The following is a 14,021-nucleotide window of genomic DNA, read 5'->3' as shown; positions in this document are numbered from 1 at the left end:
CCAAAGATTTCAGGAGCCAGTAAAATGAAATTACTTTTTAAAAGGGGATACGCACTAAAAATGAATAGTTTCCATGGCAACTCCTGGCGATATAGCATTGACCTCGAAGGGATTGATGGTGATAAAAGTGGAGCTAATTCTATCTGTTTTTTGTTTTGTTTATTAAAGTGGAAGTGTTTTTTGCCTCGTATTTATGTGTTTCTCTCTTTAACATGCGCACAAAACCTCTCTGCATAAGGAGATATATACTACAATATGAGTTTTCTCTCACAATGACAACTCACCCAACAAACAGGAATTTGGCATCTTGCTTTATCTCCTACAGACACACACTGCATAAACAGTAACTTTGTCGCTCCAATTAACACACACACACACACACACACACATAGAAAGTGGTGAATAGGTTGCTGAAAGGAGGAAAACCTTGAAACTGCTGTTTATGAAGGGAAAACCTTGCCGCTTCCCAACGCTGCAGCATCTGTCTTATGTCTTCAACGTTCTGCTTTTTCTCCCAAAAATGTGACATAAATTAGTTGCAGCTGACATTTAAAGTCTTCATTGCATATTTTGTAGACTATTCACCTTGTATGAGTCAAGTATTAGTCAACTGGGATCATTTAACTTCACATTAATTTCATTCAAGCCAACTTGAAAATTCCAAATACATCATAAGGATTTCACTCCGTTTTTAGGATCAACTACTGTTAAAAAAGGCACAATTTTATTTTCATAAGTATTTAACCAGCCTCTAAAGTCGCTGCATTTATAATCTTTCCCCTTCGCAGCCCAAAGCTGCAGTGTGGGAGGCTCTGTAATGTTTCATTTTGTTGCCTCTCAAACATCTTCATGGCCTTTGGTCCAGTGGCTGGAGTGGAAATTTCCACCTAAAGCCTAACCGCCTACAAGCAGTGAGATGAAGCCGACTACCTTGACAACATGAGCAGTGCTTCATAGAGGCAGTGAAGGAGGACCTCTGCTGTTCAGCACACACTACTGCAACATTAAAGCTCACATTCTTTTCCTAAATAAACAAAATAATGACTGTAAAATGTCAAGTTGTTACGACTTAAAGGCTCAGTATGCAGTTCCGGAGAAAGATAGTTGACTGCTGAGTCTCATTTTCAGGTCGTCACATACAGACCACGTGGGTTGGTAGTCAGACCAGTTTCCTTGCTGCCTTAAAAATACAAACCAAAAGAACTCTGAATGGTCTGTATGAATAAAATACTGACTGCATGAAACTATGATCATTTTAAGGCATTGTGTTAAATTAACTGTTTGAGCCATACTGACAACATCAGATTGACTTCATAGCTTAAAATGTTAACTCAGTAGCAGCAGTTTTAGTTGTGCTTCATCCACAATATAACCACTCCACTCTCACCTTGACCAACCTTCTGGTTTGATGATGTATTTAGTCTCACTTCAACCTGCCTGAAATCACGTGACCACCATGAATAAGGCCTCATTATGCTTCAAATGAAGTGTATCTGAAACCTGCATCCAAGGCGTGATCTGACCTTTTTTCTCAAACTCAATTTGTCATTCCTTACACAGCTACTTCTGTCACTTGGCAGCTCAGAAGTGTGTGCCATGACCCCTATTTAGACGATTCATTGGTGTTAGACTACATGGACATGGACAAGTCAAGGAATACAGGAAGGCAACCAGGAGGAGGCTATGGCAACAGGCTTTGCATCCTACTTTCAAGTGTGGTCATTTGGATTACAGGATTAAGTATACACACTTTTACCACTTTAGAGTGCTGATATATTTGTTCACAAAGGTGATGTGTCCTTCGTTCCTTTGAAGTATTGGTTGTGTGCATCCTCAGAAATTAACTTTGTTTATACATCTGACCCTAGAAGTTTGACCTCTTACTACTTCCTAAAATAAACATTTTTTTGTGTTTGGTATCATTTGGCCGCCATAACACAACTGTTTAGGTGAGCCAGTTGGCAAGTTAAATAATCATGGACATCCAAAACTGTGAAATACTCAAACTTATGTATTCGTTATAAATGAATGAAAAAAAAACACCCTGAAACAAAACAAACAAGTTCTACCTTTTTTTTAGCGGAGCTATTGTGCTTTGCAAACTAAGTGCTTTCTCTCGAGCCCACCCACTGAAAGTTGACCAGTATGTTAATATGTGTCTACAAGATGAAGCCAAGCACTTACGTAAGGTTAGCTGCAGACTCCGAACAAACAACAACGGAGGAAAGTTTTAAAGACAAAGTAACAGGATTTATCGCACCTGCCCATTTTTCTGCCTCCATCTTTATACTAACATTATAGTAACAGTCACAGGGGTCACCAGGTTTAGTTATATAGTTATAAACATTTGCAAAAGTGGAGGTTCCTTAACTGTGGATGATTTGGCCCTAATCTGCCCCCTGGTGGAAATACCTTTTAATGTTCCAGGTGCACAAAATGTGTTGCAGATTAATATCTACATGTACGTGCTGGTCAATATACATTCTATCATGACTATAACGTCCCACATGTAATGGGGAGATCTCATACTCATTCAGAATATGAAACTTGCTTGTCAATATGACCCAACATTTAAAAGGAGAGCCATAGAGTCAGTTTAAAGGGGAACTATTTTTTTTTTCAACCTGGGCCCTATTTTCCGATCTACTTTTGTCTAAATGAGTGATAGGATGTTCAATATTTGACATTTCTCCAGTACGAAGCTTGGGCTGACCTGCCTGCAGCCCGTGAGTGCGCGCTATATTAAATAATAGGGCACTGGGACAGCGTCAAACGTCAAAATTCGTCCACTAACAGTGCATTTTTTCACACAGATAGGCTCAGATTGTTAGTATAATTATCCGACAACATAACGGAAAGGAGAAATGAACGTCTGTGTTTACCTTTAGCTGGATTCGGACATGTTCCTCTGCCTGTTGCTGCTCCCTCTCTCTCCTCGTCCGCTCTTCAGTTTCTATGAGCTCTGCGTCCGTGTACTCTGTGTTCAAATAAATACGGGCGGTCATTAAATTCAAATGGCTCATCCAGATCCAGTTGGTCAAAATCGGGTAAAAATTCAGCCATGACTACTCCAAACAGAGTAACTCCTCGCGTTTGTAAGGTCACTCCAGCGGTAACTTCCTGCAACAACTCAAATCTTGCGAGACGTGAGATTTCAGAGCCAGACTTTCACTCTCTGAGTGAGTGTTTTGACTTGCCACAACAAACATGTCTGAATTTTTACCCGATTTTGACCAACTGGATCTGGATGAGCCATTTGAATTTGAAGACCGCCCATATTTATTTGAACACGGAGTACACGGACGTACACGGACACAGAACTCATAGAAACTGAAGAGTGGATGAGGAAAGAGAGGGAGCAGCAACAGACAGAGGAACATGTCCGAATCCAGCTAAAGGTAAACACAGACATTCATTTCTCCTTTCCGTTATGTTGTCGGATAATTATACTAACAATCTGAGCCTATCTGTGTGAAAAAATGCACTTTTAGTGAACGTATTTTGATGTTGTTTGACGCGGTCTGAGTGCCCTATTATTTAATATAGCGCGTGCTCACGGGCTGCAGGCAGGTCAGCCCAAGCTTCGTACTGGAGAAATGTCAAATATTGAACATCCTATCACTCATTTAGACAAAAGTAGATCGGAAAATAGGGCCCAGGTTGAAAAAAACATTAGTTCCCCTTTAAAAGGTTTTAGTTGTTATAATATATCCTTAACTGTAGAAAATACCAAGACTTAGTGAAAGACATGAGTTCAGTTATACTGTATTTTGACTCTCTGCCATCACATGGTCTCCATACAAATGCATTACCACATATTTACCAGCAGATGTCACTATTTTAATTGTATTAAATGCTTTAAAAGACTTAGACTTGCTTTATTGTCATTCAACAAATACACCATCGGTGCACATATTAAACAAGATTTCGTTACTTTGGCTAATGAGTAGACGCATAAATTATGTAACATACAATAAAATAAAATATAAAACTGGTATGACTTAAAAAAAGTTAAAAAGCATTTCTCACAATGTTTGTCGCAGCTCAGATGGATTAGTGTGGCCCACTGCTTCAGAAAAATTAAGCCATGCACATTTAAGTCCATGCAAACCTATATTTTGTTGGGGGTTTAATTAAAATAGGCCTACAGCTCACGTTGGGATTCTTCCTGTGGGCGCTTCGTTTTTACATCTGACCCCAAAGGGTTATCATTTCCTTCATTTTTTTTCTCTTTTGCATTTGGCATCTTTAGGCCGCCATAACTCAACTACCTAAGTGAGCTACTTGGGAAGCTTAATACTCCAAAATCGGATATTGTACATTCAATATTGTGAAATCCACAACTTGTATGTATTTGTATTTTGAACAAAATAAAAAAAACAACAACACATGCCCAAGAAGGAGCAGGAAGAAGTGTACACCTATTTAATCCTACCCCTTTCTCAGTAATCATGTCTAATTTGAAAAGGAAATTGTCAACAACTGTCCCAAACTTATTTACAACCATTAATATAGATAAATAAACAAGTCTTAGATATTAAATGGGCTATACAAACCCCATCTCAACCGAGCCCAGATAGATAAATAAACCAACCCATCAGCATCGCCCCTCTTTGTCTGCATACCTCCTAAATATACTGTGTCCGTACATCTTTTTAAAGTGCTCTATAGTTGTGCTTCCCTTTAACGCCTCATCTAACCCATTCCACAAACCCACCCCACATACTGAAATACACATACTTTTCAAGGATGTACGAACATTTTTTAGATTCTATCCCCCCTCCCTGTCACATAACATGTTTTGAATATTGCCTGGAAGCAGATTATTTCTTGCTTTGTACATTATAAAGCAAAACCAGACAAGGGTGTTATAACATTTATTTTTTTTACCTTTGCCAACTGGATGCCTTCTTTGAGCCCACCCACTGAAAGTTGACCAGTGAGATTTATTTCACCACTACAGCATCTCTTAAGGCACTTTAAAAACAAAAGAACATGCCCACTTTTTTCCCCCCCACAATCTTCCTCAGTACCTTATCAATATATCCCTGACCCTAATCATAACCAAATCTTGAATCTGTTATAGAGGCCTTATAGGGATAGACGTACCCTTTAATATAGCCATGTTGTTTTGACTCTCAAAATCAACATACATACACATGTACACATTGCTTGTCATTTAATATAAGTTGTATTACATTTAATTGAAATGCACTATAAGTATAAATCATTCATTTAACTGTCATAGCAAAAAAAATAATGTCGCCTAAAATAATAATAATAATAATAATAATAATAATAATATCGGGATTCAAAGACAAAACCAGATCAGTGTATACCAGCCTTATCATGGATGCATCATGAATCAGCCCTGTCCCCCTCCTCTTATCTCTCTGCTCTGTCATTTGTAACCACCCACTTGAACCGGAACCTTTTCTCGGGGTTTGCAGCCCTCCCTGTCGGTCTATCGCCCTGACAGCCAGCCACAACACCGATCCACACACACACTCACACTCACACACACACCACTGTGCCTGGAGCAGGATGCGCCCTGCGTTACGATGCCTGGGTTAGCAGCGGCAGGTCGGCCCGTTCCATACATTGGCTTCCACCGGTGCAAGTGACACATTGATCCTCTGTGACAACCTCCGCGTGGACGCCGACGACTGACAGGATCCATGGGCGCTGCTGCTACACGGATGCACCCAACGCGCTCTGGTGATCTATCCGGCTCGCCTCGGTGGAGTTGGTGACCCATCGTTTCACGGTCCTAATATCAGCGGGGAAGGATCGTTAACGCAGCCTCCCTACCTCTGGGGTCGGTAAAAGGAGGAAAAGATGGGGAGCACGACCTCTTGCTGCGTGTCTGCCAGCCCCAAGCTCCGCAGAAATGCCCACTCCAGGCTGGAGTCGTACCACCAGGAGTCGGAGCTGAGCAGGGAGGAGACGGGATGCAACCTGCAGCACATCAGCGACAGGGAGAACGTCGACGGTAAAACATTATCAGTGTTTAGGAGGTCAACATGACATGTGACGATTATGAGAAAGCAAACACAGTAATAAGTTATATGGTGATTGTTTTTTGAATACCCTCCAGTGCCTACAGAAGGAATACTATTATGGAGATTATTATAATTTTACCACAGGAAATGAAAACCAACCAACAACACAGGGCCGTAGCCATGGAGTCAACATTTGGGGGCAGTTTTGCTGGGGGCTTTGGGGTCCACCTCCACCTCCAGATGCCCCAGCAAAATTTCGTATTATATTATTTATCCTAACCAAGTACAGCCATACAGTATATGAAATATGCCAGACATGAACGCCACTACCCTCTACATAAATTACTCATGCAGAGCAACATAAATAGTTAACACTTTAACACTCATGTTGCATTCAAGTTCCCCACTTTTTAATACAGAAAAGTGTTGAACATTTATTGTTCCCACCGACTGAAGATGGCAACGTCTCCTGATGGGATGCAGCAACATCACTACACACGCAGAAGTGCAGCACACCTACTAGTAGTAATGATAACAGTATTTTGTTGAGTTTGTTTATGATTATGATTACATTTGCTAATGATTATTGCAGACACGGGTGCGTAGTTGCCTGTCATAACATAGCCATTTTTAAAAATGTATATATATCACATAAACTGCCTTGCAACAGTATCATAAAATACAGCCACTGTAACATAATTGAGCCACACAGAGAGGCTACTAAACACCACATAAACATTATATAGACTGATGCTGTGGCCATATAAAATAATGAAATATAACACAATCTTGGAAATTGTCCAAATTGCACCATAAAATAATGACAACAGAAAAAAAAGTTAAATTAAACTCCATATTGAATATCCTGTTAAACACTATGGGAATATTAAAGAAAGCATATCCTGGTGACACTATATACTATGGGACAGAGAGTATGGTTCCAAATGGGGCCACAGTAGCCTTCAAAATAAGATTGTCATTTTTTAAATCTTGGATGATGACTCTTGACCTCCTCTGAGATCTCTATTACATCCGCACCGTTCTCATATCCTGGAGAAATAGCTGCTGCCCCTGTTCACCCTCATCTCTCAGTGATATTGGACGACTGGCAGAAATATATAAGTCACCAGTAGAGCCAGGCACATGGAGGAGTCATACGTGCATTTTACACTCCCGTGTGTCCTTCCAGAGCGATATGGCGCAGCAGACAACATCCTGTTCATGAGGGCAGACTCCTTTGTGCTGTTCTTTGTTTTCAGCCTGTGCATGAAAGAAACTGCAACTATGGAGCACAGCCCCCCCCATTGACACATGCTAATATGCATTACAATTGACCCATTCACACTGGAAAGTGTCTACTAAATGGGTTGCTTATTTTCAGCCTGCAGCCAACCATTACATATGAATGGATTTTCTCAGAAACTGCATAAGACCCCCTTTTTCCCGCAGAAATTGTGCAGAGTCTTTCACAGGCCAGCATGATTTGAAATATCGTTGTGCATCATACGCCATTAGAAAGTCTGCCTATATTAGGCCAACAGTTACTGGACACATACTGTATTCAGAAACTGTATCAACATATCCACTCATTGGGTCATAGGTCTGACAGCTTGAGGGTGTAGGCTGCTATTAACACAAGGTAACCTCAAATATATATGGCTCTAAGGTGTCAGATGTTATCATACCAGGGATGTAGTCTAAGCATCCATTGTTAAAGGTCTGTTAATCAGTGGATTGCCACATCCCAGTCTTAAGAGGGGCTGATGTATTAATGAAGCTGAAGTGTGGACAGACTTGTAAATACCTTTCTTAGGTAAAGAGAAACGTGAATCTTCTGATCTATTTATTCAGCTGTTGTTCCTAGAATGAAATCCCAATATTAGTGCCTGTCTTATGTGACAGCATGAGGGCAAAGCAGCGTAAGCGAGTAAAAAGCAATGCTTGCACACACTTTCTGTGGCATGAAATAGTGTGCAGATATTGCTTTTCCTGAAATAGATTTAAAAATAAAAATTAAATTCTCTTTTGGAATCCATTGTCAGCTGTACCTTTCCACATTCAAACTGAGCATATTTGGTGCAGGTATTTAGCATTTTCTGCTTGAAATGAACAAAGCCGTACAACATGTTCTCTGACCACATCTAAAAGCAAAAGTGTTTCTGTCCAGTTCATCCCAGTAGCAAATATGTGCAGGTGAATGTTGTGTGAAAAGCCTGCTGGCTGCATCTCACTGTCTACCCGATCTCTTTTTAAGAACTTTGTACAATAACGGGAACACTTTTGAACAGCCTTTCCTTGAAGGCATTCATGGTGTTGCTCTCGATATACACAAGTAAAGGGACAAAAAAATGACAAAAATAAAGCTTGAGAGAAAGGTTCACACCTACTTTCAAACCTCCAAACAGATGTCGAATCACTACAAGATTTTCATGAGTCTGGATGGCATTTTGGAGCAAAACTCTAAAGATGTGCTTTTAGTGTTTTTAATAAGAAAAAGAAGAGGTGAACATTGGCCACCATCTAGCTGTCCTTCAGTCCAGAGTACACATGAATAAAGATTCTTAGAGCTCATAGTAATTCATAGTAGTTGATGCTCTTTGCTGTAGGAAGCCTTCCAGTCTTAACTATCTATTGCCAAACTGAATGGATCCCTCTAATTGCTCTGTCAGCATGGTGGAATACCTGCTTTTTATTGATTAGTGATGTCATTTCCTCTTGTAAATTTGAAGAGTGTATGCCACTTACACACTGAATGCCATTTGTGATTGCTATTAACTGGAGTGCTTTGCATTATGGTGGGTGTTTATATTGGTATTATGGCTCCAGTATCTCTGGCAGGGCCGGTGTTGTATCATTGGCAACGTAGCATAACAAAGTGGAATTTCTTTTCATCTAATAAATGTTTTGGATCATTACTTTGATGGGATGCATATACCGTCTGAGTGTGGAGCCAGATGCTCTCCTACCAGAGTAGAAAAAGTGACATGAAGAAGATTCAAAGACAGATGATTGGCAGTCGACCAGCACTTCTTGACGGGGATAAAACCGACTCGTGCTGAGAGGCCGTCTGTCTCGGTGGTGCGGTGATTGAAACCGGAGCGTGTCTAATGCGTTGGCTCTATTATGAGTTCACAGACAGTATGATGGAGATTAGTGGGCTTCATTATGATCTGCGCCATCAGAAAAAAAAAGTCTTCACCCCCCAAAGGAAAGCCCAGAGAGGCAGCTGTGAGCCTGTGTCAGAGCAGATAGGAGAAGCCACCAGGGACATGTGATTGCCAAGAATTAACGCCTCAATTTAGAGCGTGACGCATTGCTTTCAATGACATCATCTGCTTTTAATTGAATGGGCTGGCTTTTGTGTATTAAAAAGTTTGTAACACTGAAGTTGAAGTGTGCTGTGATGCAGTACAATTGGACATTGAACACATACCTGGAATGGGTCGTCTACATTTGACCTATTTAGTCATGGCCAAAGCATGGCAGGAGTAGGTCCTACATAAACACAGTTAATTTATCAATTACTAAGTTAATAAAATATCATTAATTAAAAATGCATTCCCTTTCAAAAATACCAACAACCACAACCATTAAAAAATGACCATAGAGCTGAATTTGACACAATAACTTTGACAGAGTTGTACTTTTCTGCAAGTATCTCCTGAGTGTAGTCAGTGCAGTAGGTTGTTTTCACTTCATTATTAAGAGTCACAAGTCCTTTTTACGCAGTGATCGCTCTATAGGGCCGCTACAAAGTCACTTCTTCATGCTGCCTTTGCATTTTTACACAGAACCAAACAGCGGCAGCATTGTTCTGCTATAGTGTGTGATTTTAGACAGCACGCCGTCATTGCGGGATCAGAAGAGGCGTGATGGGCATGACATGTAACACAACAGTGTCAGCCTAAACATTAACAATGGCATACCATGACAATAGCAATCTTTACTGTGCCTGTATGTTTGTGGACATTTTTGGCCGCTGTTCTTCTTTGAGTCAGCTGCTAACTGCTAACAGCTACTTTTGCGGTGGGTTGCACACATAACACGTCATCAAAACATCACACCCATGTCGCCCATGATCCCTTCCTGCTGGCTGTCCCATTTATACGGACATAATTTCCGCACTGTTACTACCTTCAACGCTGGCTTAAAGGCAAGGCAACTCTGTCCCCCCATGCCACGATTATACCCTTTATACAGAACAGCTAGGCGGCCTAACAGCATTAAATTCCCACCTTGAAGAGGTAGTGTAAAAGAGGCTAAAAAGTTATTTTATTGAGATGAAAAGAGAGAAAAGAAAAGACAACTTATCTTGTAATTACAAGAAAAGATTAAGTTAAGTAAAAGATTCCATAATTATGACATCAGGATTTTGTAATTATGAGAAGAGATCTTATAATTGCAAAATCAGGATGTCATTATCAATAAATAAATTAAATCCATAGAGCATCCTGTATTGGTTTAACTGCTCCTACAGAAAGAGAGTGACTTCCAGCAGGTCAGACTGGGCTTTACGCATGAACAATCCCAGCAATTTGAGAATGCCTGTGCATTGTTGAAATACTCATTTTAATGTCATCCACATTAAGTAAATTTAAAATTTCCCAGTGTCTCATATCAAGAAGGATATAAAAGCAGATTAGCACCATCATTACCCACTGGCTTATCATGTAGCCATAGGTTAACAACAATTGACCTTAACTTTTCTCATAATGACAAGATCTTAATCTCGTCATAATTATAAGATAGAAACCCATTATTAAGAGATAAAGTGTCTTATTTTTTTGCCTCTGTATCAAACAACCTGTACAACTGTGTAGGTCTCATCTATTTTTTTTTGGCTCTTACACAATACAGTGGTATCCCCATTCTTAAAAGCTCTGGTTGGCTCACTATTATACTTTATAACTCTGAATTTGTTACATGTGTGTCATGTTTGTTTATTATGATAACTTGATGTCATGCTCTTAAAATGCACATTAATGAACAAAAATAAGTCACAGTTTGCCCACAGGGATGAGAACAACCAGGACAAAATGACTAGAATTTGAAAACCGTGTGCTGACGCAAAAAGGTCGAGTGAGGATGTGCAGTGTAAGTGCTGCCTCGGGTTTGATCAGAGTCTTACAAGCTGCTTAGTAGGGAATTATCATTTCTTTGGACAAGCTGTCACACATAAAAAGGATTATATAGTTCAAGGAGTCATGAGAAACCTGGAAAGATTGTAGAATATGACATTTCCTTGCCTGGAAATGTCATCAAAAAGGTGCATTACATAAGATATAAGAGAGAGAGATAAACCTTTAATGACTTTGGTGAGTAAATTAAGTGTTGTGTTGGCATTGGAATTTGTTATTTATTGAAGGGAAATGATAACTGCAATATCACCCTCACTCTCAACAGTTGGTTAAAGTAAAAAAAAGTAAAACATCACCTTACTGAACCTTGACAGATGTTTTCTCATCATGCCTTCATAGCAGACAGTTGTGTCTCTCTCAGTGTGGGCTATTATGTCACTGCTGGAGCTATTGGAGTCCTAAAATGACCTCCCAGCACTCTCTGTTTTTAAGAACAGATAATCACTTCACTACATAACACCATCATTTCACTGGCCTGGGGCCTTGGAGCATATCCAGAGGTAAACCGCTGGATAGAGTTTCAGAAAAGAGCTTAGTTTGGGAGAATTAAGGTTTTTGCTGTTTTGCATGGCTCTCATATTTTCATGGAGAGGTGCAGTTATTTTGGAGGGAGATTTTGTCAGCATCATCCTTTGTAGCTATCTGAAGCCGAATGAGATGTGCACTGTTTTGCTTGATTGTGTCTTTGGTCAAAAGCTCTTTTACCAAATATTAGGTCTCGTTTATACGACAACAATTTCAACAGAAAACGGTTAACTTTAGTTGCGTTTTGGCCAATCGTTTACACGACAGCAGTGTTTTGGGTGCCTGAAAACGCAGCGTTTTGAAAACGGGCTCCAGAGTGCAATTTTTTGGAAACGGCACCGTCTCCGTTGTCATGTAAACTTGCAATATGCAGTTCCTCTGAAAACGGAGACTTTTCGCACATGCGCATTACGCTTCCAGTCACTAGGCATGCGCGAGAAAGTTGACCATTACAGCAACAGTAGCGGACTCCCGAGCTCTGCTTGTGTTGCTCATCCTATTGAATTTATCAACGCTTCCCCATCATAGTGTAGATTTACTATAGCAACTCCACCTCGTTGTCTGTCCAGACAAATGTTCGTGCAGTTGCCATTTTGTTTGTTTATACATCGCCGCTCTGTAGAAGGAAGCGTAAGCGTCACACCGCCAACTACTGGCCTGGCATGTATACTGCAGCATTTTTGGTCATTTTTGCGGATCCGTGTACACGGCGATTGTTATCAAAACGTTGTCGTCTAAACTGGGAACTTTTTTCAAACGAAAATGAGAAACGATTCTGTTTTCAGTGGATCGTTTTCGTGTAAACATGGCCTTAGACTAATTCTGCTGCAACACATATCTGGGCAGTGTGGTGATACAGATGTAGACAAAATGCATTTGAATAGATTCATAGGAGTTCAGAAAGTCAGAAAATACCAGTCTCCCTCTCCCTTTTCTCTCCAAGTCTTCTTAAGAAACACCAAGGAGGGCATTGGAGGCCCCCTGATACAATTGCTGCCCCCTCCAGTGGCCCAGACAGGCAAATATAATTGGAGACCAATATTACTGTCTTTAAGAGGTTGTGGCCTGCTTTTTAAAAGCTAGTATAAAGGTAGTGGTATCTTGTTAAACTAAACAACCCAAAGACATCCACTGTTAGCAACCGTGTTGGCATAGCTTGTTGGGAAGGGGGCTAAATACTGTTCCAAAGTCAGGTTAAATGTTGGCGAAAACAACTGGCATTGCCATTTTTGAAAAGGTCTGTTGAAGTCTTACTTTAAGATATCTGATTGAAAATGGATTCTATGGGTACCCATGAGTCTCCCCTAAAAGGAGGCTTGTTTCCTGTAAATGTTTTGTAACTTATATTTAACAAAGTCCTTCAGATTAAAGCTATATATTTGTCTGTTTAAGAAAAAAGGACACCCAACCTGAATCACCTAACATGTATTGATACACAGCGCACTAAAATAGGTTTGTTGTGGAACTGAAAATGCTAACTACACCAGTCAATGCACATCAGATAATAGTAATATTAACTGTAAAATAAGAAACCAAAGTATATCAGGATGCAATATCTTAACTCTAATATTGACATAGTTCTCAAATAGCCTATATACATACAGCATAATGGGCCGTACACATGCTGCGTTTTTTGTTCTCTGAAATCTATTGTTTTCTCAAAAGCATTCCTCAGCGCCTATTTTTCAGTGAGCGACAGCCAAGCTCTGAGATAAGAGGAGTTCAACTTTTGGAACGTAGCACCATGCACCACATGTCATGTGACAAGGAACCAAAACACAGTCGGCAGATATCTTTCCCTTCTCCATAAATACCAGCATGTGGTAAATATAGAGAAGTAGTAGATCATTTTAGTGCAGGGCTACCCTGAGCTTTACATCTGCCCCACAGACAACATGTTAGGCCTAACACATACTACAAAACAACACCTGGAAGAAGATCAGCTCTGCACTCAGGACTTCTGGTACATAGGCTATGATATGGCGCTGGTTATGGTCGCTTAGAAACCTCATTCACAACCTGCCTCTGCTCTTGAAAGTTGGAACAGGAGTGACGCCCAGTGCCCGACCTCACCTTAACCAGGTGGTTAATGATATGCCATGTGTATGATGAATATGGGCCCTAATAGAACCCAAGAAATTCAGTTACAGCTTTTGGCATTGACGAAGATTTTCAGTGGCCCCATCTGGCCACTCCTAGGAAAAAAATCTGGGGGCGCCACTGACTACAGTATATACATGATTACTGTAATAAAACAAAGTGGTCCAGAATAATTACACATTTCCACTGTAATCCTATGAGTGAACATAGAGGGTAAAACTAAAAAAAAAACTGCTGGAAGCTCTGAAATGTAAAT

At 40.2% G+C, this 14,021-nt stretch overlaps 1 protein-coding gene and 1 long non-coding RNA gene across 3 annotated transcripts in view; one reads left to right on the top strand and one right to left on the bottom strand.

The window, feature by feature from the left end:
• LOC126382518 (uncharacterized) overlaps positions 1–14,021 on the bottom strand; it is a 78,801-nt gene that overhangs the window by 21,758 nt on the left and 43,022 nt on the right. The gene's annotated exons all lie outside the window — the stretch shown is intronic.
• Positions 5,295–14,021, top strand: part of LOC126382514 (cyclin-Y-like) — a 30,602-nt gene continuing 21,875 nt past the window's right edge. The window contains exon 1 of one of the 2 annotated variants that reach the window (XM_050032416.1): positions 5,295–5,992. In XM_050032416.1, the coding sequence (XP_049888373.1) occupies positions 5,839–5,992 (154 nt within the window). In that variant the 5' untranslated portion in view covers positions 5,295–5,838. The remainder of the gene's footprint in view (positions 5,993–14,021) is intronic. The other variant, XM_050032417.1, reaches the window with a different exon arrangement.

The sequence above is a fragment of the Epinephelus moara genome, chromosome 21 (genome assembly GCF_006386435.1).
Source record: "Epinephelus moara isolate mb chromosome 21, YSFRI_EMoa_1.0, whole genome shotgun sequence".
Lineage (NCBI taxonomy): Eukaryota > Metazoa > Chordata > Actinopteri > Perciformes > Serranidae > Epinephelus > Epinephelus moara.
The sequence above is the reverse complement of the archived record's forward strand: the minus strand, read 5'-3'. Positions and strand labels throughout refer to the sequence as shown.